Source organism: Panthera leo, chromosome D3, assembly GCF_018350215.1.
Source record: "Panthera leo isolate Ple1 chromosome D3, P.leo_Ple1_pat1.1, whole genome shotgun sequence".
Classification (NCBI taxonomy): Eukaryota; Metazoa; Chordata; class Mammalia; order Carnivora; family Felidae; genus Panthera; species Panthera leo.
In genome coordinates this window covers 94,156,716-94,181,008 of record NC_056690.1, presented here as the reverse complement: position 1 = coordinate 94,181,008, position 24,293 = coordinate 94,156,716, and the positions used below count along the sequence as shown (strand labels likewise).

At 45.6% G+C, this 24,293-nt stretch overlaps 2 protein-coding genes across 5 annotated transcripts; one reads left to right on the top strand and one right to left on the bottom strand.

Moving 5' to 3' along the window:
- Positions 1 to 37: 37 nt before the first annotated feature.
- On the top strand, positions 38 to 12,852 carry TXNL4A (thioredoxin like 4A). Of its 4 annotated transcripts, none has more exons than XM_042910845.1 (4): positions 38 to 99; positions 370 to 542; positions 9,395 to 9,498; positions 12,468 to 12,852. In XM_042910845.1, the coding sequence occupies exons 2-4, from the start codon at positions 390 to 392 to the stop codon at positions 12,637 to 12,639; spliced, it is 429 nt and encodes a 142-aa protein (XP_042766779.1). In that variant the 5' UTR covers positions 38 to 99; positions 370 to 389; the 3' UTR covers positions 12,640 to 12,852. The 4 variants fall into 4 exon arrangements, with proteins under 4 accessions (XP_042766779.1, XP_042766780.1, XP_042766781.1 ...); XM_042910846.1 differs by lacking the exon at positions 38 to 99 and adding an exon at positions 3,204 to 3,273 and having other exon boundaries at positions 456 to 542; XM_042910847.1 differs by lacking the exons at positions 38 to 99; positions 370 to 542 and adding exons at positions 6,242 to 6,398; positions 6,928 to 6,997.
- An 864-nt stretch (positions 12,853 to 13,716) lies between these two features.
- On the bottom strand, positions 13,717 to 24,229 carry HSBP1L1 (heat shock factor binding protein 1 like 1). Its single transcript, XM_042910874.1, has 5 exons — positions 24,027 to 24,229; positions 23,714 to 23,801; positions 22,663 to 22,729; positions 21,575 to 21,669; positions 13,717 to 14,134 (listed from the first exon to the last, which is right to left on the bottom strand). Exons 2-5 carry the CDS (start codon positions 23,762 to 23,764, stop codon positions 14,114 to 14,116), a joined length of 234 nt encoding a protein of 77 aa, XP_042766808.1. The 5' UTR covers positions 23,765 to 23,801; positions 24,027 to 24,229; the 3' UTR covers positions 13,717 to 14,113.
- Positions 24,230 to 24,293: the final 64 nt, after the last annotated feature.

Genomic DNA, 24,293 nt, shown 5'->3' with positions numbered 1-24,293 from the left:
GTCGGCGGGCACGCGCACGCTCACGTCGGCGCGCACGCACTGTCCGGCGCGGGTCCACGCCCGGAAGGACCGCAGCGTGGGACTCTCTAGGTGTCAGAGGTGCGTGCGGTTGGAGCGGGAGTGGACGGGGGTCCGGGGAGGTAGGGGGTGGGGAACTGAGGTGGGGGGAGACCCCCTCGGGGCCCCGCTCCCGGGCAGTGGCCCGCCGGGCGTCCCCTCGGTCCAGGCCCCCTTCCGAGGGTCTCGTGCTGGCCCTTGCGCCCTCCCCGCGGCGGGACCGAGGGGTGAGGGAGGGGGCGACGCGTGGCCCCCCTGCCGGCAGTGCGGTCTGGCCGGAAGGAGCGGGTGCGTGGAATTCCTGTCCCGCAGGTACCCGAGCGGCCCTGAAGATGTCGTACATGCTCCCGCACTTGCACAACGGCTGGCAGGTGGACCAGGCCATCCTTTCGGAGGAAGACCGGGTGGTCGTCATCCGGTTTGGACACGACTGGGACCCCACTTGCATGAAGATGGACGAGGTCCTGTACAGTATAGCCGAAAAGGTAACGCAGCTCCGCCGCTTCGTGTTGCGTTCCGTGATCAGCTTGCTCATTTCACCGGCATTGCTTTTGCTTGTCTGTTTGGCGGTAGAATTTAAAGTGAGGTTAGAATCCGTCCGGTGCTCCTTCCTCGTGCCTTTATTCCTGGCGTGCAGCACATTCGCTAGATTAGCACACGGATTCTTACCTTGTGGTGGGAGGCTGTGGTCCTGAAACTGTACAGGATAGGTCCTGTGGTTTTTCTGGGAGAAGTTTCCGCAGATTTTCAAATTTTAAAAATGATTCACGATTCCTTCTCTATAGTGCCATGAACAAACGCCTACAGATTTTGGGAAGAACGATCGAGTTTACTTAAATAGTTTAAAGGGTTGTCCATTTTTGCTACCTTGCTTATCGTACTCGTAAAGCAGAACTTTCATGTTAATCTGGTTTTCTTCTAGTCTTTTTTCCCCTTTACTCCACGATGCTCTTTGTAAGTCACTTGATTTATAGCTTAGAGTGATTCATTTGCAGGAGATGTTAGGAGAGAATAGAATTGTGCTTTGTGGTACTAGTTTTCCTGATGTTTAGTGTTAGTCCCCTGGCTAGTCAGTCTTGCTTGACAACAGAAGTGCAGTCATTGGCAACTATTGTATAACGGGGGACTGAGCGCTTTTCTAAATTTCCGCATGGCGATTTTTTTTTAAATGTATGTTTATTTTTGAGAGAGAGAGAGAGAGGGAGAGACCGAGTGTGAGCGGGGGAGGAGCAGAGAGAGAGGGAGACAGAATCCGAAGCAGTTCCAGGCTCTGAGCTGTCAGCACAGAGCCCATCGTGGTGCTCCCTGCCAACTGCCAACTGAGAGTAAAAGTAATGGAAGGGTTGAAGCCATCTTTTCTTAGGGATAAGGGGTTAAAACAACACCTTTTAGTAGGTAGCAAAGATGTGAGGATGTATTTTGTATTTAGGAAAGGAAAAACTATCTGATAACCTTCAGAACGCCTGGCTGGCTCAGTAGAGCATGCGACTCTTGATCTTGGGGTCATTAGTTCGAGCTCAACATTGGGTATAGTTTACTTAAAAAAAAAAAAAAAAAAAAACTATCTGGGGGCACCTGGGTGGTTCAGTGGTTTGAGCGGCTGACTTTGGCTCAGGTCATGATCTTGCGGTCTGTGGGTTCGAGCCCCGCATCGGGCTCTGTGCTGACAGCTCAGAGCCTGGAGCTGCTTCGGATTCTGTGTCTCCCTCTCTCTCTGCCCCTCCCCCACTCACACTCTGTCCTTCTCTCTCTCTCAAAAATAAATAAACATTTAAAAAAAACTATCTGATCTTCTATTGCTAGTTTTTACTGTTTCCTATTTGGTAAGAGAGGCAAAGTGAGATGGGGTGATGGCATTGGGGACATTAGGGACCATTCGTGTGTGTCAGTCATCATGAGTGTCACTTGGGATACTTCCCCAAGTGCACCTCAGATATTCTGATTCTTTTGATCTGGGGTGAGGTCCAGAAACAGGCCCAGCTCCCCTGGGAATTCTGATGTGACTTTCAAAAACCCCTCAACAGAGGTCAGGATCAGAATGTGGGTGCTGTGATTAGCAGTCATTCCCCTCCTCTTCCCCAAGGAGCTTGAGGAGGTGCCTGGGGAACTCAGGAGAGCGGCAGTTTTCTGACGCTGGGGGTCCTCCCATTTGGGGTCAGAGGGCATAAGTGAGGTGGTGCCAGGGGGTCACGCCTCGCTTAGGCTACGGTGGTCAGGGGCAGATACTAGCCAGTTGAGTCAAGAATTGCCTAAGGGCACTTTTCTGAGAAGCAAATTGTCGCTCTGTTGACTTTGAAATGACTTCGGGTGTGTGCCCCGAATTCTGTGTTGCAGGCGACCGTGTGAACACCAGGCGACGTCCAGCTCTCGCTGCCCTCAGTGCGAGGGTACGGTAATTAGAGATGTGAGGCTCGTTTGGGTTCTCATATCTGAGCAAAACCCAGCAAAATGCTTTTAGCTAGGAGACAGATTTTGTGTGTGAATGTAAGTTTTTAGGGACTTTTACCAGAGCTGTTCTTTTCTCATCCGTTTCTGTCAGTTACAGACGCTGTCGCTGGTGGACGTACTCTTTCTGGTATTGAACCTGTTGATAAGAATGGCTCAATTGGGCTCATTTTGAGTATTTTTCTTTGTTTTTTTTTAAGGTATTTTTTCTTTTGTCCCAAAATTTGGATTTCTGTCCTAATAAACTTTTTTTTTTTTTTTTTAATTTTTTTTTTTCAACGTTTTTTATTTATTTTTGGGACAGAGAGAGACAGAGCACGAACGGGGGAGGGGCAGAGAGAGAAGGAGACACAGAATCGGAAACAGGCTCCAGGCTCCGAGCCATCAGCCCAGAGCCTGACGCGGGGCTCGAACTCACGGACCGCGAGATCGTGACCTGGCTGAAGTCGGACGCTTAACCGACTGTGCCACCCAGGCGCCCCCTAATAAACTTTTAATATAATGTTATAGTATAGTTATTAAAAATGCAAACTTGAAATGCATCACGAGATTATGGTTTTCTTTTTTTCTTGGTATAAAGGCAAAATATGAGTTTATAATTCTGGAAGCCCTTTTTGGGGAATCTCAACAGGAATATTTGAAATTGAAAGTTTTAGTATAAAGAACAACTTAACTCTCTATTTAAAAATCTCCCTCTGCAGAAATGGCAGATAGTGGGGGATCTTCCTCATCTTGTTACGAGCCCTGTTTGGATACCCCAGCTGTTTTAAAGTGAGTAAAAGTTGCGCCGTTTAGGCTGGACTTGATTAGATTGTTCTCCTGGAATGTAGTGTGTCGACTTGATGCTTTGACGTGGCCGACCTCCCGACCCCACCTCATGCTGGAGTAGTTTGGAGCTGCTCTGAAGACGTAAGAGATGTGCTGAACGATTTTACAGATGTCTGGAGTTTGCTGGAGTGGTAATAAGCAAAGCTTCCTGATTAACAGCTGATTTTATACACAGCTTCAAAGAGAGACTGTTTGGTGTATCTCTGAGCTGTCTTGAGGTGTCTTGCCGTTTTGTAGGAGGTTCGTGACAGCTCACTGTTACCGAAATCCCATAACGGGGAAGAATAAACAGGACATTTAATTTTTGTGTGTTAAAAGCCCAAATAAGTAGTTTAAAATATGCAAAGCTTCAATGATATCATTGACTCATGAGCATACATTCTCATTAAATTGTATATAAGACAAATATATGTATGGAACGTTTTAGAAATGACTTTAGAGAAGAGCATTTTTTTTTTTAATGTTTATTTTTGAGAGAGAGCATGAGTGGGGGAGGGGCAGAGAGCAAGGAAGACACCGAATCCGAAGCAGGCTCCAGGCTCCGAGCTGGCAGCACAGAGTCCGACGCGGGGCTCGAACCCACGAACCACGAGATCATGACCCGAGCCAAAGTCAGCCACTCAACCGACTGAGCCCCCCAGGTACCCTTAGGGGGATCATTCTTAAACCTCGCATAAAGTAAGTTGAACTCTACTGGGAGTTGATGTTCTCATAAGAGCCAACAAAATGTGTATGTTTGCTCTGGATTTGTGTTTCTGGAAATAACGGCCTTGGAGCTAGGAGCAAGCTATGAGGGGCAGTAAGGGTAGAGACCAAGCTTGTTTCTGCTGCTTACTACCCGTATGACCTTAAATAACTTGTCTGTGTGCCTCATTTTACTCATCTGTGGGAAAGGGATGGTAGTGCCTAACCCAGAGGGCAGTCATGAGGATAGGATGAATATAAAAGACTTCCAGAACACTTCTTGTCTCATGTAAGCAGCATGTTCCATAATTCTTAGCCACTGTTGTTAGTATCATTACCACTCACATCGCAGAGTTTTCGAGAGTTATTGTTGAGCTAATCGGGCAAATAGTAGTTGGGGAAAATAAAGTTATCGTGCAGTTTTTTGATGGCTTTGACATGAATTATCTAAAAATCGACTGTTATAAATAAAATACATAGTGCCAGTTGGCAGTCCATAAGATTTTTTCCAGCATTTTAGGTGGGTTCTTAGCCAGAGGAGGAGTCCCATACAAGAGGGTGGAGTGGTGGTTGGGGTCACGTGCCAGCCTCAGTCTCAGTGATGTGCAGGAGTTACTTTTTGGAGGCAAGTTGAGTGGCTTGTAGAAGGACTACCGAACAGTTTAATCCGTGACTTGGTGACGAAAAAGGAGGGGCGCTTATAAAACGTGTAGGCGGTAGAGTTGGAAATCATAGTTACTGTTGTAGACAATCACAAGAATATGTACATTAAGAAACAACTTGATAATAGAAATGAAATTTGTACATAGAGTCGTTGGTTTTTAAAAGATCCTGTCGAACAGCCAATTAAAATTAGTGCAAATATAGCAGGCAAAATACTATTTTAGACATAGTAAGACTTAGGCAAACAAGTTTAAAGTGCCATTTAAAAAGATGACTCCTAAAAAATGAAATAAATAAATAAATCCTGTGGGTAGAGAGGCAAGGAACCTAAAAAAGAGGAAATTCTCACGGTTAAGTAAACTTCAGAGACACACACATTAAAATAGTGTGCTATCGTTTCTTAGATACAGCAGAGCTAAAAAGGTGAAAGTTAATATTGAGGTACCTGTAGAACGGATCTCCTTTCAGGAGGCAGTTTGGCATCGTATAAAAAGCCTTGAGAATAGTCATACCTTATGCCTAGTAACCCCGCGTCTTCAATAGACGAAGTTTTATGCTCCACAAGACCTTTGCTATAACTTCTGTCATAACTGGAAACAACAGCAGTGTCTCATGATAGGAGAACATGGTGATGACCGTGAGCTCTAGCGTTTGAACCCTTAGACGCATCCTGTTGCCAGGTGGGAAACAGACCTGTGGTCCTCACGATGGCTCCCAGGGGTAGGTGCTGGCACGTAGTTTGTCCAGGCTCAGAAACAGACGGTTGGGATTTAAACTGGGAATGTCCTGTTCACGGGATGGAATGTTATTTGGCTGTTAGAAGTTATCTTCTAACAGCTTCTTCGATGACATGGGCATCAGTTAATGATGTCAGCTGGAGAAAACAGAATGTATATGATTTCCTCACAAGTGAGCTTGTGGGTCTGGGGAAAGGGAAACACTTTTTGCTTTAAGACACCCATACTATTGATTTTATTTGACTGTCCTATATTTTTAAGTTTTGGGTTTTTTTTCCTTTTAGGTAGCCTGTATACCCCACATGGGCCTGAACTCCCACCCTCAAGATTAAGAGTTGCACGCTGTTCTGACTGAGCCAGCCATGTGCTCCAGCCCAGTGTTTTTTAAACAAGTTGTATAACTTAAGGGCATCTGGCTGGCTCAGTCCGAAGAGAATGCAACTGTTGATCTCAGGGTTATGAGTTCAAGGCCCACATTTGGGGTAGAGTTTGCTTAAAAATACGGGGCTGGACACATAGTAGTGGTTTTCTTTCTTTTTTCTTTTTTTTTTTAATGTTTATTTTTGAGAGGGAGAGAGACAGGGTGTGGGCAGGGGAGGGGCATAAAGAGAGAGGGAGACACAGAATCCAAAGCGGGCTCCAGGCTCTGAGCTGTCAGCACAGAGCCCGACGCGGGGCTCAAACCCACGAACCGTGAGATCATGACCTGAGCCAAAGTCGGACGCCCAACCGACTGAGCCACCCAGGTGCCCCAGTAGTGGTTTTTCCATTCCATTTCTATATTTTCAAAATGAACGTTATTTGTTTATGTGTATTTTATTTTTGAGAGAGTGGGAGTGAGGAAGGAGCAGAGAGAGAGGGAGACAGAGGATCTGAAGCAGGCTCAGTGCTGAGAGCGTAGGGCCCGCCGCGGGTCTCCAACCCACAAACCCCAAGACCACCACCTCAGCCAGAGTCGGACACTTAACCTGCTGAAGCACCCAGGTACCCCAAAATGAACATTTTTTAAAATTTTTTTTTTAACGTTTTATTTATTTTTGAGACAGAGAGCATGAACGGGGGAGGGGCAGAGAAAGAGGGAGACACAGAATTGGAAGCAGGCTCCGGGCTCTGAGCCATCAGCCCAGAGCCCGACGCGGGGCTCGAACCCACGGACCGTGAGATCGTGACCTGAGCTGAAGTCGGACGCTTAACCGACTGAGCCACCCAGGCGCCCCTGAACGTTTTTTTAAATGGAGAAAATACAGTAGACTCCTAGCTTCATTTCACTTTTATAAAACATACACAGAGTTTTAGTTAACTGTGGGTTCGTCAGTGGGGGTGAAACGTTCAGACCATGTGGAAAGCATCACGACAATTCATGTAACCCGCATTAGAAGCAGCTTGGATAAATGGTAGCTTTTCCAGGGGGAAGACTGGGTAGGTTGTACAGGTTTCTAGGAAGGCCCCTTGGTGCCGTGTGTGGTTCTCATCTGGCCGCCCAGATGGGTGAGCAGCCCCTTGCTTTCTGCAGGTGTTTGAGCTGCAGGAGCTTGAGAGCCTCCCGTCAGACCGAAGTGGCACCCCACCAACCCTGCGGGCAGGTCTGTTTGAACTCAGCGTTACGTGATTAAGCTCACACTGTCCAAAAACACATTTTTAGTGACATTAATGTGTTTCTTGTATTTCAGAATGCAAGCTTATTGTTCAAATTGACTTGATAAGCGTTTACTGGTCCCGTGTATGAGTCAGGTACTGCTTGGCTCTGAGGACACATCAGTAAAGAGAACAGACGTGGTTCCTAGCCTCGGAAAGCCTTAGATTTATCTGGAGAACCATAGTGTACTTTACATAGAGGGGAAGAAAAGAATTAAGTACTGTGCTGTCGTTAGTTGTTTTACTTCTGAACGAGCTACCGTTTTCTTCCTCCTCATTGAAGGCAAAGGGAAGTAGGGCCTGCTCTCAAAGTCTCGCTGTAAAAACCAACGTTTATAGTGAAGATTGTATCGTTGAGTTTGGGTAATTGAATATCTTCATGTATGAAACAGGTGGTATATTTTGATCACTTTAAGAGGACGTGGTTTCTTGTGTCAGTTTCTGCTTTAACTTGGGAGATGTGGAGGTTCTAGGAACTGGAGCCAACTGGCTAAATAATTCACATTGAATCCGAATGGCATCTTGGGCTTTCACTGCATTGGCACTTTACGCTTTAGGGGACAAGTGGACGTGTTTGTTTGGTTTTACTATAAGGTTAACATCTGTCAGTGTAAGTTGTGATAGCTCTGTTGTATTACATGGAAAGTAATAACGGAATAATGATGAAGTGAAACGTAGGGGTAGGCAGCACCTACGGATGCACAGGGTCCCTTTTGCCGGAAAGCTCTGCAGAGGCGTGTGCTGTACTCCAGCCCTGCTGTCTGAGGGCCGCGGCAGTATGAAAAGAACACTTGCCACAGAGGCCATCTGGACACGCGGTGTGTGGCACACTCGATTCCACAGCTGCCTTGTCTTCTGTCACCAGGAAAGAGGGAATTGGGGGGTGGCCAGGAGGGGCCCCAGCTCCATGCCTGGGTCCCTCAGTAACTTCCCTCCTTTCGCAGCCAGTTGTGGGACATGTCCATATTTAATGCCTTCTGTTGGTCAGACCTCAGCCCTGCGCCGTCTTGCACTGTTTATTTTGAGAGAGAGAGAGAGAGAGAGAGAGAGAATGAATCCTAAGCAGGCTCCACACTGTCACCCTAAACACATGAACCATGAGCTCATGACCTGAGCTGAAAGCAAGAGTCGGACCCTCAACCAACTGAGCCACCCAGGCGCCCCTATAGGGGCCATTAAAATGTCATGTATTTTGTCGGAGAGATTCTATTTTGGGAGTTTGTTCTTTGGAAATAATGAAATATGTACGTAGATTTAAAGGTAAGAATGTTCACAGGTGAATAATTGGTACTAATGAAAAATTTGAATTATTTATTTTCAGGAAAAATCAGAAAATAATGGAGGAATGATAAACTAATGACATAGCTGTTTGATGAAGTATTATGTAGCCCTGAAAATTGTGCTTTGGGAAAGTATGTAATTTGTATAAGAGAATGCTCATAATTAAAGCAGGATATAAAGTACTGTGGCATGGAATGATCATATTTTGTTAAAGCAGTATAAACAGATTAATATGTGTGTGTGTATGCCAGAAAAAATGGGAAAGAGTTTACCAAAAATGTATTTGTAGCAGGGTGCCTGGGTGGCTCAGTGCGTTGAGTGTCTGACTTAACTCAGGTCATAATCGCATGGTTCGTGGGTTCACACCCCACATTGGGCTTTGTGGTGACAGCTCAGAGCCTGGAGCCTGCTTCAGATTTCTGTCTGCCTCTCTCTGCCGGTCCCCCACTTGCACACACACACTCTCTCTCAATAATAAACATTAAAAAAAAATACATTTGTAGCAATTCTGGTGGTTGGGACTGGAGGTGATTCTGTCTTATTTACAGTTTTCTGAGTTTTCTAAATCTGCTATGATGAATCTGCAATTAGAGAAAAAAATGAAAGAAAATTTGTTGTGTATAGTATTATTTGGAGTAGTAGTCTTAGTATCTGCATGTGTGCACCCCTGGATCAAAAAGGCAGGTGTGCAGCAGATTCTAGAAGAGGGTTTTAAAATAGTGGTTTCCTGTGTGCAATTAAGTATTTGTAGAAGTACAAATCTGGAAAAGTTTGAGATAGGTTATTACTGGATCAGCATGAATGACGTACCTGTGGACATTTTCTGTGGGACTCTCATAACTTGCTGTTGTGAAAATGGTAAAGCGAGGCGTAAGCAGCCAGTTGTCAGGAGCCCGAACGTGCTGAATCATCTCCCTGTGTATTAGCTCTGCTGGGAAAGAATGTTGGGGACTTGGTTTGAAAATTGTCCACTTATATACAAACTCTTGTGTTTGTTTTTAACGTGCTTTTGTAGAATAAAAAAATGGTGTGTTACTGTACAGGTTTGTTTCAATCTCTCCTAGGTGAAAAATTTTGCAGTTATCTATCTTGTGGATATTACAGAAGTGCCTGACTTCAACAAAATGTATGAGTTATACGATCCATGCACCGTCATGTTTTTCTTCAGGTATGTTCTCTTAAACTTGTCGTTTCAGTTGAATATTGTTGGTCTGGAAGTTTGATGTAATCAGGAGATCTTTATATTTGATGGTATTTAGGTAGTAAAGTCAAGTAACGTCGTGAATTTTAAAAAAGTTCTGTCGTGGAGATTTAATTTACAAAGGAATCACCATTTGATGTTTGGTCAAAATTTCTTACCGTTTATTGTTAATACAGAAGTTGGTAAATAGCAGTGTTAAGCCTTAGACCATACTCCGAAAGTAGAGCTCCCTGGCTGGCAAGGAATGTTTGGGTGGATTGTATAGGGTGTGGATTCGCTTTATATTCTGTGTAACAAATGAGCACAAGTTGAGTAGCTAACACAGCACCACTTATGAGCTCAGTGCTGTGTCAAAGTTCGGGCAGGCTCAGTGGGTTCCCGCTCAGGGTCTCACCAAGTCAGAATCGGGGGCTGGGCCCTTACCTGGACCGTCAGCCTGGGAAGAAGCCACTTGGTTCACTTGGGTTGTTGGCTGAATGTAGTTCCTGGTGCTCACAGGTCCGGGGTCTCTGACTCCTTGCCGGCTCTACGCTGGGACCCCTCCCTGCTCCTGGAGGCCCTTCCGCCTTTGAAGTCTGCAAAGTCTCTGAGATTTCCTGTTCTGCTCTTAAGGGCTGTGATTGGAATAGACTCATCCAGATAATCCAGGATTATCTCCTTATTTTAAAGTCGATTGATCAGAAACTTTTGGGACATCTGTCAGAGTCTTTATGCCCCATCATATCACAGTCCCAGGGAATCGGGCAGGAAATTCACAGGGTTTAGTGTAGGATTTTGCCTACCAGTCTGCCCTCTGGCTCCGAAAACTCACATCCTTCTCATATGCAAAATCAGGTATGGACAAGGCTTCTTAGGCTCCTGGACACCACTTGTCTGTGGCCCCAGCTCTCCCAGCACACGGTGTGGGACAGCATAGGAAACAGGTCTGGTTTCCCAAGGGGACGTGAGGAGGAAGGGGGCCGACGCCCCAGCCCTGGGAGGGTGCTTGCCTGGATTTTCCTCCCTTTTTCATGAAAGTCATTCGCAGCTGGGCCGTTTTCCAGCCTCCTTCAGCCAGCAGCACATTGGGTTCTGTCATCTCCTTTCACTGTACCCTCTGTCCCTTGCAGCCGAGTCCCTGGCCTGGGCATCGGGGAAGATCCGTGAGGCACACCTCCCTCTCTTGTGACTGAACGTTTTGGCCTTTAGGGCTTTCCTGGGCTTCAGCAGTAGGTCGTGTGGCTTCCTTATCCCTGTACCCCCCATTCTGCAGCCGTTGCTGGATTTCAGCACCTTCAGCCATCTGGAGAGGCTGAGAATTGAGTCTTTGTTCGCAGTTCTCACACTAGGTTGTCTCTCTCGTTTTGCTGTGAGCACCAGGGAGAAACCAGACAGCACCTTCAAGACTTTGCTTGCTTTCCTTCAGTTGAATATCCAAGGGCATCAGTCATTACAAGTCCTTCCCACAGAACCGCAGGATGCCACCGCGATGTCCTGCCAAGTAACAGGGTCCCTTTCCTCCACCCCCAGCAACGCGAGGTCCTCCCTTCCTTTGGAGGCGGCACCGGCTGTGCTCTCCAAGTCCGTGTTTCTTCTCACGGGCTCTTGGAGGCAGTCTAGGCCTTTTCTGTCGTGCTCTTCAAAATTCTCCCCTAGCCCTTCAGGTGGGAGTGAGGCTGAAAAAAAGAAGCCCCCCGCCGTCTGTGCACATGGGTGTTTTAGGACAGAGGCTGCACCAGAGAGAGACGGAACGTCTCTTTCTGCCACCCAGAGTTCTAAGACGAGGCGTGGTGGCACTTCGGTTAATGTTTTCACTAAATGTATATATATTGAGTCCTGCCAGGTTTTGTGGTCTAGTGCTGGGACGCGGATCCTGCCATCAGGGAACTTCGTAGGTTGGGAACAGCTGAGTAAATTCGCAGAGGGAAACAGGTGCCAGAGGGCGGGTATTTATAGGCACACAAACACTGAGTCAGGGTGGCGGGAGCTAAGTGGCAGCTGGGATAGGTTTGGGATGAGCTCCAGCCTTCTGGGGGGCGGGCACACGGCATGAGCTTCATGCTGTGTTTGGGAGCCTGAGAGGACACGGAGTGGCTGGCGGGTGATGGTGGGAGACTGCTGGGGGGAGGGGGCGGGAGGGAAGGGTCCAGACACCCAGATCCCCCCTGCCAGGGAGGGGGAGGGGCAGGGTCCAGACCCCCCAGATTCCTGGGCCAGAGTGAGGATGTGGAATGTTATCCTAGAAGTGAAATTTTGTGGCAGAAAAGGAACATCGGATTTGCCTTTTGGAGGCTCACTCCGGTTAAAAGGTGGCCAGACCAAAGACTGCAGGGTGGATGGAGCACTTCATTCTTAGGGAAGTGAGGAGTTAAAGTAATTAAAACTAATCAGTCTTCAGCAAACCTGGAAAAATTAGTGCATCAGGGACAACCAGGGTTAATATCTTCTATAAAGTGCACATATAAATCATTGTTAAAAGTAGCCTCTTAAGAAATACATTTGTAAAGAATTGTCTATGTCTCTAATCATAAAAATCCAAAACATTATTAATTTCACAGTTAGTAGGATTTTTAATGAAATGTACACTAGGTGCTCACAAGAGCACCGTGAAAACTCATCCATTGTGTTTCCTGAGTAAATTAGTACAACCCTCTGGGTCCAAGTGACAAAAACTGTGTCCTTTGAGCTTTCGACTACCCTGTAGGGTATTTGTCCTAAGGAGACAGAGAAGAGTACAGAAAGAGCTTGCTCCCCACGCAAGCTGTGTGTTTTTAAGTAGCATTTAGGTTGTTTTCATCTTCTCCTGAATCATGGTGGATCCTCTTGACTGTGTGTTCTTCTCTTCAATGATGTTTAACGAGAGTTTGTAAAGGTGCAAAACAGAAAAGCCTTCTTCATGGAACTCTTTTTTAGAAGGATTTTTGTGAGCATTGACCCCCCTGTTTTCCTCTTTGCAGGAACAAGCACATCATGATTGACCTGGGTACTGGGAACAACAACAAGATCAACTGGGCCATGGAAGACAAGCAGGAAATGATAGACATAATCGAGACCGTGTACCGAGGCGCCCGGAAGGGTCGGGGCCTGGTGGTGTCTCCAAAGGACTACTCCACAAAATACAGATACTGAGCTCTCAGCCCATTCTCTGTGCATATAAATGTTGTGGAGTCCTTTTCATGTGGAAATACCTTGAACTATTTAAAGCCTTAGAGCATTTGGACACGAAGAAGTAAGGGTTGCATGGCCTCAACTTTCCGGCCGCCGGGCCATTGTATTTTTATATTAGCAAATATCTGTAAATACCTAGCTGAGGTAAATAAAATACGCAGTGATGGAAAGCCATGATTGCTTATTTCTTGAGAAACTTGACATACAGATCACTGATCTCGGTAGTCAGAAATTAATCGTAATCTTTACCATTGGGAGTGGAATTCGGGCGCATGTCCTATGGGGCCGCCGTGTTTTATACGCCTGGCCGTGGGCGTCTCTGAGACCTGCCGTAACAAAGTACGCAGACGGGGTGACAACGGAAGCGAGGGGGCTCGCACATCCTGCCGGCTAGGACTCCAGATCCAGGTGTGCTCGGGCTGGGGTCTTTGGGGCTGTGATGGAGAATCTGTTCCCTGCCCCTCCCCCAGATTCTGCTAGTTTCTGGCAATCTTTGGCTTGACGCTTCACCCAGATCTTCACGGGGCCTCCTTCCTGTGTGCGGGTCTGTGTCCAGATTTCCCCTTCTTACAGGGACACTGGTCATTGGATGAGGGCCACCCTTCCCCAGCATGACCTCATCTTAACTAATTACACCTGTGATGACCCCATCTCCAACTAAGGGCACATTGTACTGGGGGTAGAACTCATAGGAATTTATGGGGATCACAATTCAACCCACAACAGAGTCCAAAGGCTTGAGTTCAGAAAGAATATACACTTGGGGGAAAAAGTATTTTTTAGTCTTCTGGCTATAAAAACAGTGCAATAAAATAATGAGTCTTATTTTCCTTTTAAACATAAAGAGTAAGAAGTCGTTTCTTTCTTTTTTTTTTTTTTTTAACGTTTGTATTTATTTTTGAGACAGAGAGAGACAGAGCATGAACAGGGGAGGGGCAGAGAGAGAGGGAGACACAGAATCTGAAACGCGCTCCAGGCTCTGAGCTGTCAGCACAGAGCCCGACGCAGGGCTTGAACCCGTGGATCGTGAGATCATGACCTGAGCCGAAGTCGGACGCTCAACCGACTGAGCCACCCAGGCGCCCCAAGAAGTCGTTTCTTATTCCTCCAAACATCGTATCTAACGAACTTAAGCAGGCTGTATTTTCTGTAGAAACCACAGCTCTTCAGCACATACAGCTGGTTTCCTTATCACAGTGTTGAGTGTCTCTCACCCCAGCAGCATGTTGATGGGTGGGTGGTTAGGATCTTCCCAGGAACATCTTGCGGGGAGCCGGGGCCACACCCTGCAGCCCTGTCTGGTTTCACCGCCAGGCTCTGCCGCTTACTGTGGCAAGTGGCCTCCTGGAGCTCCGCTGTCTCTGGAGTGTGGGGGTGGTAGTGTCTGCTGTCCCATGTCTTGGAATAGTGTCTTTGGATGGTGCCTGCTGGGCCCTCACTGCTGTGACCAGATTGACTGTGGTTGGAACACAAGTACAAAGGAGGTGTGCTTTAAATGGATTTCAAACTCAAATGCAAATCCTCAGCTTCATTCCTCCAGCCTAAACTTGCCCATTTGCAGAATAGGGTGTATGATCCCATATCAAACGAGGGGCTAGTGGGAACATCAGCACGACCCCAAGTACCTGACATAATAGACCGTATTCTACTTTGGACGCGTATCCAAGATAGAACAGCCAACAATCCTAGGAAGAGCTCGCTGTCATTACTCATCAAGGAAATGCAAATCAAAGCCAGGAGATGCCACTTCACGCCCACTAGGATGGCTGTGAGTAGATTCAAAGGGTCAGATTACTACATGTGTGGTCAAGGACGAGTAGATTCAAGGTCAAGGACATGGAGGCGTTGGAGCCCTCGTGCACTGCTGGTGGAGAGGTGGAACGCTGCAGCCACTTTGGAAACCAGTTTGACAGTTTCCCAATAAAATCGGGAAATACCATTTGACCCAGAAATATCAGTCTTGCCTATATGCCCAAGAGAACGAACACGTGTGTCCACACAGGACCTTGGACAGAACATTGGTGGCAGCGTTACTCATGATCACCAAAATGGGGAAACAACTTGTGTGGCCATCAAGTGAAGAATGGATAGACAAAATATGGCACAGCCATACAATGGAGTATTAGTTGGTCACAAGTAACTACTGACGTGGGCTACAACATGGTGAACCCTGAAAACATCAGGGTAAGGGAAAGAGGCTAGACGCTACGTATCGTGTGATTCCATTCATAGGAAATATCCAGACTAGGCGTAGGGACAGAAAGTAGATTAGTGGTTGCTTGAGACTAGGAGGAGGGGAAGGGGTGCGGTGGTAGCTAATGGGAATGGGGTTTCTTCTTGAGATGATGAAAGCATTCTAAAACTGTGATGGTTGTACACATCTGTGAATATACCAAAACCAATGAAGTGTGTGTGTTGACTGGGCGAATTGCATAACATGTGAATTATATCTTATTGATAAAGCTTTATTGCTATTAACAAAAAAATAAGCAAAAAAATTACACTCCACATTTGTAAACTTACTCTGTACTTGCTGTAAACTTGTATTTATAAGTTGTAATAAGTTCATTCACATTTGACTTTAATAACTATCTTTTTCACTGGAAGTGCTTTGTGACTGCAATATAGTTGAATTTATAATAGTTTGGTCTCTTCATTCCAAGTTTATATCTTATCATTATGTACCTACTGTTTACCTTGCCCAGAGCTAAGTGATTTGCAAACCATTTGCAAACCACCTGCGAGGTGGATAGTTTGTAGAGAAGGAAATTAAAGCTTAGGTTGCCCGAAGTTACAACTCCTTACACAGGGCATGAATTCAAACCTAGATCTGCATGGCTACCGAAACGTGCCTCATCACTGCACCAGGTTGTTTTATTCAAGTTGAAATTAGCTAGTGCAGAAAGTATACCAGTACCCTTGGTTCTCTGAATCTGAATGATTTCTGTTTCCCATCCTCCCCAGGATGGTTTTTGTGCAAAGTCCAGGAATTAGTTGTGGCAGCTGACACAGAGGCAACAAGCCTAGAAGGTACCGAATATATTCAGGGACCCAGTAAGTAATCAAGTACCCCAGGGAAACTGACACAGAGGAGATACGCAAGAGTGTTTATTGCAGTATAATTCGGAAACAGTATTAGTCCAGTGCAAAACAATTCAGAAGGCTATTACACAGCAGTTAGTGACTCAAGCAGAGCTACATACATCAACATAGATGAATTTGAAACTACTGACTGGAGAAGCTGGGCGCAGGATACTATGGTATGATGTCATTTACATACAGTCCTCAGACATTCAAAACAAAGATCCGAAACGTGAAAACAAGCAGCAACCTTGTGTGTTTGCAGTAGATTGTTACGTGTGGGTCCCTAGACTGCCTTTTTCTAACTTCTGATCCTATGCAGAGGAGAGAGGAGTTGCTCAGAGCACTGACAAAATCAAAGCTACAACTACTCTAAAACCACACCACTGATATTTCTAAAATCTGCACCCTAAATGTCGTTTCTCAAGCTGCTCAGTTAAAATATAGGATGTGTTCGTGGCCTCACCAGGTTTCTTTTCTTTTCTTTTTTTTTAAATTTTTTAGTGTTTGTTTATTTTTGAGAGAGACAGAGCCTTTTTCAGATCCTCTGAGTGCCTCTCTCTCCCCCCCTTCTGTGCTCTCTCTCAAATATAAACATTTTAAAAAATATTTAGGGGCGCCTGGGTAGCTCAGTCGGTTAAGCGTCCCACTTCAGCTCAGGTCGTGATCTCACAGTTCGTGGGTTTGGGCCCCGCATCCGGCTCTGTGCTGACAGCTCAGAGCCTGGAGCTGCTTCGGATTCTGTGTTTCCCTCTCTCTGCCCCTCCCCGACTCTGCTCTGTCTCTCAAAAATAAATATTTTAAAAATATATTTTAAAAAAGTCTATGGTGATAGGTCAGGCAAGAGACCATAGTTGTCAAGAAAGGAAATTAGGGGCGCCTGGGTGGCTTGGTGAGTTCAGCTTCTGACTTTGGTTCAGGTCATGATCACATGGTTTGTGTGTTTGAGCCCTGAACCCACCTCAGTGCTGACAGCAGAGAGCCTGCTTGGGATTGTCTCTCTTCCTCCCTCTCTGCCCCTCCCCCACTTGTGCTTTCTCACTCTCAAAAATAAATAAATAAACTTTAAAAAACAAAAAGGAAATTAAATGTGAGAATTAAACCTTCAGGCAATTGCATCCGGAAATGCTGCCTTACAAAGTTAGCCCTTTGTTATTAAGCTTGGTGTTCTCATAAGTTCAAAAATTTTGTGTGAAATGAGTTTTAAATTGCAAGTATATGAATATAGCATTTGATACTGAATTCGCAACATTTCACTTAAGTATCCTATGAATAAACTGGTTGCTACTGAAGTTCCGTATCAGTCAAGTTTAGATTGGAATAAGCATGGTTAAGCACGTGTAAACCCATGTGCTACGTCCCCCTTTTTCCTTATGGAAGCATTTGATTTCTTTTAAATATATGCAACAGGGTGCTGGAGAATAGCAATCCTTTATAAAAATGTTAGGAACATGTTGAAACAGGTATGATATTCTAAAATGTCAAATAATCTCTCTAAAGGTTTGAATGAATCATCCAGATGTTTAATGTCAGACTGTTAAAGAGGATCCACAAAGAAGTTAGTACTTTTTGGACAGTATTACTGTTTCTATTTTATTTTTTAAGTAGGCTCCATGCCCAATGTAGAGCTTGAACTCACAACCTCGAGGTCAAGAGTCACACGCTTTACCAACTGAGCCAGTCAGGTGCCCCTAGTGTTTTTATTTAGTGAATAACTAATAGAAGTTTTCTTTTCTACCTACTTTAATCTCTTAAAAATCCTGGATTTTGAATTGTGATCTATGTTATTAATGAGGACTCAAATCTGTTTGGTTTACTTCAATTAAAATATCTACTTTAGTTTCTGCTAAAATTATAATAGCAGCTAAAATGCTTTGAGATTTTTCACCTAATCCAATAGAACTATCATGATTTTAAGTCCCCAAGAATACTCAATTAAAAATTTTTTTAAAATGTTTATTTATTTTTGAGACAGAGGGAGACAGAGCGTGAGTGGGGAGGGGCAGAGAGAGGAGACAGAGAATCTGAAACGGGCTCCAGGCTCTGAGCTGTCAGCACAGAGCCCGACATGGGGCTCAAACCCACGAACCGTGAGACCATGACCTGAGCTGAAGTCGGATGCTTAACCGACAGCCACCCAGGCGCCCCAGAATACTGATTTTAAGTGATGCCATTTTAAAACTTGGATTAAAAAAGGAAAGACATACACCACTGTTGGGAGTATAAAATGATGCTTCATTTCTTAAATGCATTTGACTAGTGTACTCGGTCTTCAGTCACACTCTTGACCCTAATGAAACATGCAGAGAATTCATGGTAACAGTTCCTTACAGCATTATTTATAGTAGCAAGATGGTGGGAAATATCGTCAATGTCCAAGGAACAGTCAAGGAAATGGTTAAATTATTACATCCATATGATAGAATAGTAGTCAGCCATAAAAAAAAAATGAGAAGTGTGTGAAATTTTCAGATGGAAAAATGTTTATGATATGAAGAGAACAGGATATGAGATTATAAACAACATCATCAACCATATATAGAATTGTATGTACAGAAAAATGTTTACAGTGGCTAATTCAATTTAAATTGTAGAATTATGGGTGGTTTTGACTTTTGTATGAAGAATAAAATTTATCTCATATGCAGGAATCATGTTATTTTTACAATGAGAGCCTATTACCGACCCTGTTCTGCTTTACTTTGGCTCAGAGAGGCAAATTGGATAATTATTTGAAAACGTCTCTATATAACCTACAAAATAAGCTGAACTGTGATCTTTGTGCTTCTTCTTGGTAACCACCTCCTTAGGAGCAGAGTGGGCAAGGGTGACCTGGGACGAGGCGGGCTGTTTTCCTGGGTTTTGTTTGGTTTGGAGAACACTGCTATCAGAATGTGTTTGGACTAGACAGAGAACCATGTGACTGGAAAAGCTGAGTTGGAATGCAGGTATTGAAAAAGAAATCTCAATCACAAAACAGCTTGTGATTTTTTTTAAAAAGATCTATCTAGAACACAATTCAGGAAAAAAAGCTGACCTGATATAGCTTATGCTTTCCTCCCCTGACTTGTAAATACTAGGTATGCGTTGAAAGATGTTCTGCCATTTTAGAACCATCTTGGTCAAGTGGTTAATCGCCTTCTAAACTATGTTCTTATTGCATTGTTCTTTTAATCTTTCACTTCATTAAAATGAATTTTTAAATTAAATAGTAAAAACCAGAACACATACTATGCAAATTGTCATTCAAAAAGTACAACTTTGACTTTATCATATTTTCAAGTCTTCAGGTCTGTAAGAAAAAATTTGAAAGAGGTAATGGTTGATTTATATACCAATTAATGCACAGTTAAATAACCTGGAATCCAAAGCTGTCAATAAAATACCTTAATTTCCTGTAATTTTTTAAAAAAAATTTAATGTTTATTTATTTTTGAGAGAGAGAAACAGAGAGAGAGACAGAGAGAGCACAAGTAGGGGAGAGGCAGAGAGGGAGGGAGACACAGAATCCGAAGCAGGCTCCAGGCTCTGAGCTGTCAGCACAGACACCCGCATGGGGCTCAAACTAACAAACTGTGAGATCATGACCTGAGCCGAAGTCAGGGGCTCAACTGACTGAGCCACCCAGGTGCCCCAAGTTCCCTTAATTATTAAAACATTTTGTGGATAGGAAAAACTGAGTGTATAGAAAACCACAAATTTTTCACGTTTGACAGATGGAGTCAGTGTGGATTCACAACTGCAGGTGAATAAACTGCGCGTTCTCTTACCGAAATGTGACTCCCGCATCAGTATTCCACCGCGGTGACTGAGCACACAGTACCCCAGAGGGAAGCGCCCTGCTCCCTCCACCCACACACTCACTGCCTATCTGTGCCTAAGTAATTGCGGGAAAGGTGTTACAACGTCATTTAATGGGAGACTGACAAAGTACCAGATCTATCGGAATATAGAACAGCAGTTTTTAACATCTTGGGTTCCCCACAACTGGAACACAGGTTTGAGGGGTGTGCACAATCCCCTGAGATTCACAGCACAAGCCAGCCCTGTGTTAACCCTGACCTAGTGCGACCAAGCACAACCAACAAGTACAGATTTGTGCAAACATCTCAGTTTGTTTAGGTCTTTTCATTTAGAAGGCAGTACCACTTTTATTTATTTATTTTTTATTTAAAAAAAAATTTTTTAACGTTTATTTATTTTTGAGACAGAGAGAGACAGAGCATGAACGGGGGAGGGTCAGAGAGAGGGAGACACAGAATCTGAAGCAGGCTCCAGGCTCTGAGCTGTCAGCACAGAGCCCGACGCGGGGCTCGAACTCACGGACCGTGAGATCATGACCTGAGCCGAAGTCGGCTGCTTAACCAACTGAGCCACCCAGGCGCCCCGGCAGTACCACTTTTAAACACACTTGGAGATCTGACCTTCTCTCAGGCTGCGTGCACATCACGTAGTGAGGTTTCCACACCTACTTGATCATTTAACTTGGTGCCTAATATTTAGTGGTTTCGACCAAATTGAAAACAGCAGCTAGATCTGAGTGATGGAGGTTAGGGACCTGGTTACCTGGCTGCCATCCCGTGCCTGCAGTGTGCCAGATCTCTTCTGGGCACAGGGCTTCCTGCCCTGAGGCTCTCCTCTTCTCACTCAGTCAGTCCTGCAGGGGGGCGGGGGAGGGCTTGCTCGCCCCGCCTCAGGACTGGTGGGTCGAGGGAGCCTGATTGAAGCTATGTCTTCCACCTCAGAGACAGAGCGTCCTCTGCAGCGTTTTATGGTGGCAGCAGGACGCAGGTTACGATTACCTTTGTTACCAGGATACCAGATGTAGGTATTTGTAAGTCGCTGATAGGTGAACTGGCCCTGATTTAGCAGGATTAAGTGGGGATAATTTGCCAGCTGACTTAGGATAATTATAAAAGAGACAGTAAAACAAGGGAAACAAAGACACCTAATCGTTCGATGAGAATAATCTATTATTCTTATCTATCAGAATAAAACAGACATAAATATCTTGATGAAGTTGTGAACCTCCACATATAGCACATGGACACAGATCCAGTCTGAGACCCGAAGCCAAGCATTTACTTGCATCTTCAAGATTAAATGCAACATCCCACCGGAAAGGTTTGCATTGTGGGAGCCAGGATGGACGGCTCTTGAACCACTGAGAAACGGGTTGAGGGCTTAATGCCCATATGTCTTCTTCAAATGGTTATATAAATATATTGTCTGAAACAGAAACTACGTTATAATCCCCAGTCTCCAATTCATCATGATTTGTGTTTTGATAGAAGACTAATTTGAGGGGTGGTTGTGAAAAGCACTTCAATAACATCCATTTTTTAAATAGTAGAGCTTGTCATTTAAACTACACTTTTTGGGGCGCCTGGGTGACTCAGTCAGTTGGGTGTCCGACTTCGGCTCAGGTCATGATCTTGCAGTCTGTGGGTTCGAGCCCTGCGTTGGGCTCTGTGCTGATGGCTCCGAGCCTGGAGCCTGCTTCAGGTTCTGTGTCTTTCTTTGCCCCTCCCCTGCTTGTGCTCTGTCTCTATCTCTCAAGAATAGATAAACATTAAAAAAATTTTTTTAAATAAATAAACTGTACACTTTTTAAGGAACTATGACAAGGAGTGTTTCTCTTAGTCTATTTAGAAAAGAGCATTTGTAAATGTCTTATTATTCCTGAAGATTTTCCACGTAGTACAGAGGCAATAATCCCCACAGTGAACAAATATGGGATTGTATTTTTCAAGATGAAAGCAATCAAAAGATATGCAAAAGACAAACATATTTAGTTTCCTAATAATGGCCTTACCATTTGTTCTTTAATAGAATTTTCAATCCCAGCTTGCACCATTAAGTCATTCACATTCTTCTGTAAATCTTCGATGCGATTTCCCATTTCTTCCAGTACGATGTTAAGGAGAATTTTACACAGGGTACAGAGCACCAGCCAGAAAGTCCTGAGAGATCCTTCAGATTGCAGCTACTCATCGAGCCTATTGATAAAATGCCCCGGCAGTGCAACACTTAAAACGAGGGATTCAAAGACTACGCGTACTAATACCTTAAGGTCAGTGCAAATTAACTATTCCCCTGAGGTTTTTGGAGCGTGTCTTTAACCTTTGAATTGTAAGCTCGGTTCTTTTTTCTTTTTTAATTTTTTAAAATGTTTATTTTTTAGAGAGAGAGAGGGAGATACTGAATCCGAGGCAGGCTCCAGGCTCTGACGTGTCAGCACAGAGCCCCACAGGGGGCTTGAACCTACAGACGTGAGATCATGACCCGAGCCGCAAGCAGATGCTGAACCGACTGAGCCACCCAGGCGCCCCTTTTTTAAAACAATTTCTATGGAATGAATTCAATTAGTAAAGTGAGCTCTAGCGCTCTAAGTCTTAGGACCGATATTACAGCTTATCTGGATTTGCTCAAACTGGAAACAAACATTTTACTCTAATTCTGTTTGAATTCATGTCTTAAAACAGCTGCTGAAGTTGCAAAACCAAACAAAACAAAGGTCAGGGAGCCATATATAGTATCCTCGGTTGAAGACATTCCATGTGATGTTTGCAAGTTTCTGATTCCGTGGAAGTGCACAGATGTTATTCAGCAGACTACTCAGATTTAGTAGTCTGTAGGCTCAGAAAGCCCCACTGGGTAGTATTGTGCGTTGCGTCCTTGTATCGTATTGCTCTCATACAAAATGCCCTGTATGGCTGGCCAAGCAGGAAGTAATTACCTGTGAGTGGTAGTTAATACACCAGGGTATCATGGAAAGGCACAATGTAAACACCAGGACATCGTAGGTCAACAATTATCCACTAATAGCAGACAAAAGATATTCCTTGATAATATTACAGTTCAAAAGCATTGTATAGTATAGTTATAAGATAGAAAGGATATTTCTGAGGTTCAGAGTTGCAGTTAGAGCTTGAAAATGTTCTTGAAGTTCCTGAAATAGGTTTTCTGCCTGAAAAAAATGAACCATAAGACAATTGAATATAATATTTACTCTTGATGTAGGGCATTTTAGCATCATGGAATAGAACCTCCATATAAATATATAGTTAGTTAGTTAGTTAGATTTTGGACAAGGTGCCCAGAGCTTTCTATTCAAAGGCGAAGGAAAATCTTCTGAAAACAGTGCTGGGACAATGAGAGCCAAATACATAACTAACTAAGCAGAGGTGCTTCACACCATACCCCGAAATCAACTCCAAATCATCATACACCTGAATGTAAGCGCTGAAACTATCAAATGTCCAAGAGAAAGTATAGGAGAATGCCTTAATAACCTTGAGTCCCCCAAAGAATTCCTAAGCAGAGCTGAACCAGCCATCCAGAGCACACGTGGGCCTCACATCTCCCCTGCACTCTGGGGTAGTTACCAGCTGGGGTGGGATGGCAGGATTTGTTGACCAGGCCATAGGCGAGTATCGGTATTGTTGGTGACGGCAAGCCATATTTGCACAGTGCCTCCTTGTGGCTTACCAAGTGAAATCTGGAACCAGGGATAATTGCCTCCCCGCACCTGTCTCTGTCCCCATTTTGGAGATGAGAATACAGAGACGGGTATCAGTGTGCAACCCGCACGTGCGTATGAAGGTGCTGCGGCGTCTATCGGGAGCAGTTTCCCTTCAGGGGGTTTGGTGTTTCTGTTTCACTTTCGTCAAGAAAATGTAGCCTCAAGTATGTATAACGTCTAACAAATTCTTTTCAAGAAGACAGACTAGCGTTTGAAGTCGCTTCCTGACCCGCAGCCTGGCGCTCCTGCTCCTGGAGCTCCTCCCGGCGAACCGGAAGCGGGAGGCCCCCCCCCCCCCCCCCCCCGCCCCCGCGAAGGGTTTGCGCCCCATGGGGGGGTGGGGGACGCACAGTCCGGGAGGAGGTGCGGCGCCCAGACGGTGAGGAGGGTGAGGAGGGACGCGGAAGAGGGGAGGGGGGCCCCACTCACCGCGTCCCGCAGCGCGTCCCCGCCCGGGGCTTTGGGGCTCCGCGCGTCCATGTCGGATGATCCGGGTGGTCCAGGTGGGTCGGCGTCCCTGTGGTCCAGGTGGGTCGTGGGGGGGAGGTGGGCAGGTGGTCCAGGTGGGTCGTGGGGGGGAGGGGGGCAGGTGGTCCAGGTGGGTCGGGGTGGGGGCAGGTGGTCCAGGTGGGTCGTGGGGTTGGGGGCAGGTGGTCCAGGTGGGTGGGGGGTGGCAGGTGGTCCAGGTGGGATGGGGGGGGCAGGGGGGGAAGGTGGCTGTGGCGGATGGGCCGGGCCGCACCTCACCCACACAGATCCCTGCAGCGATGACGGCGGCGGCTGCAGAGATGCTCAGGCTTCGGAGGCAAATACTGGAAGAGCCTGGATGTTCGTACTCCTGACCCCCGGACGCTGGAAAAGGGCCCAGAAGGGAATCCCTGGGCAGGGCGTGGCTGTCCGCGCCGGGCACCCTGGGCACCGGCGTCAGGTCCTGGGAGGAGGCCCGGGGAGGTGAGGGCTTGGGAGGTGGCCGCTCCAGCCCGGCAGTCAGCCCCCACCCCCGGGGGAG

Excerpts from the sequence above, each read along its gene's own strand:
- TXNL4A (XM_042910844.1), top strand. The coding sequence starts at position 6,806 with ATGGTAGCTTTTCCAGGGGGAAGACTGGGTAGGTTGTACAGGTTTCTA. Across the intron at positions 6,998-9,394 it reads CCCACCAACCCTGCGGGCAG|GTGAAAAATTTTGCAGTTAT; the intron begins GTCTGTTTGAAC and ends AATCTCTCCTAG. Across the intron at positions 9,499-12,467 it reads ACCGTCATGTTTTTCTTCAG|GAACAAGCACATCATGATTG; the intron begins GTATGTTCTCTT and ends TCCTCTTTGCAG.
- HSBP1L1 (XM_042910874.1), bottom strand. The coding sequence starts at position 23,764 with ATGGACGCGCGGAGCCCCAAAGCCCCGGGCGGGGACGCGCTGCGGGAC. Across the intron at positions 22,730-23,713 it reads GGGACGCGCTGCGGGACGCG|GCAGAAAACCTATTTCAGGA; the intron begins GTGAGTGGGGCC and ends CATTTTTTTCAG. Across the intron at positions 21,670-22,662 it reads TGCAACTCTGAACCTCAGAA|TGGAAGAAATGGGAAATCGC; the intron begins ATATCCTTTCTA and ends TTAACATCGTAC.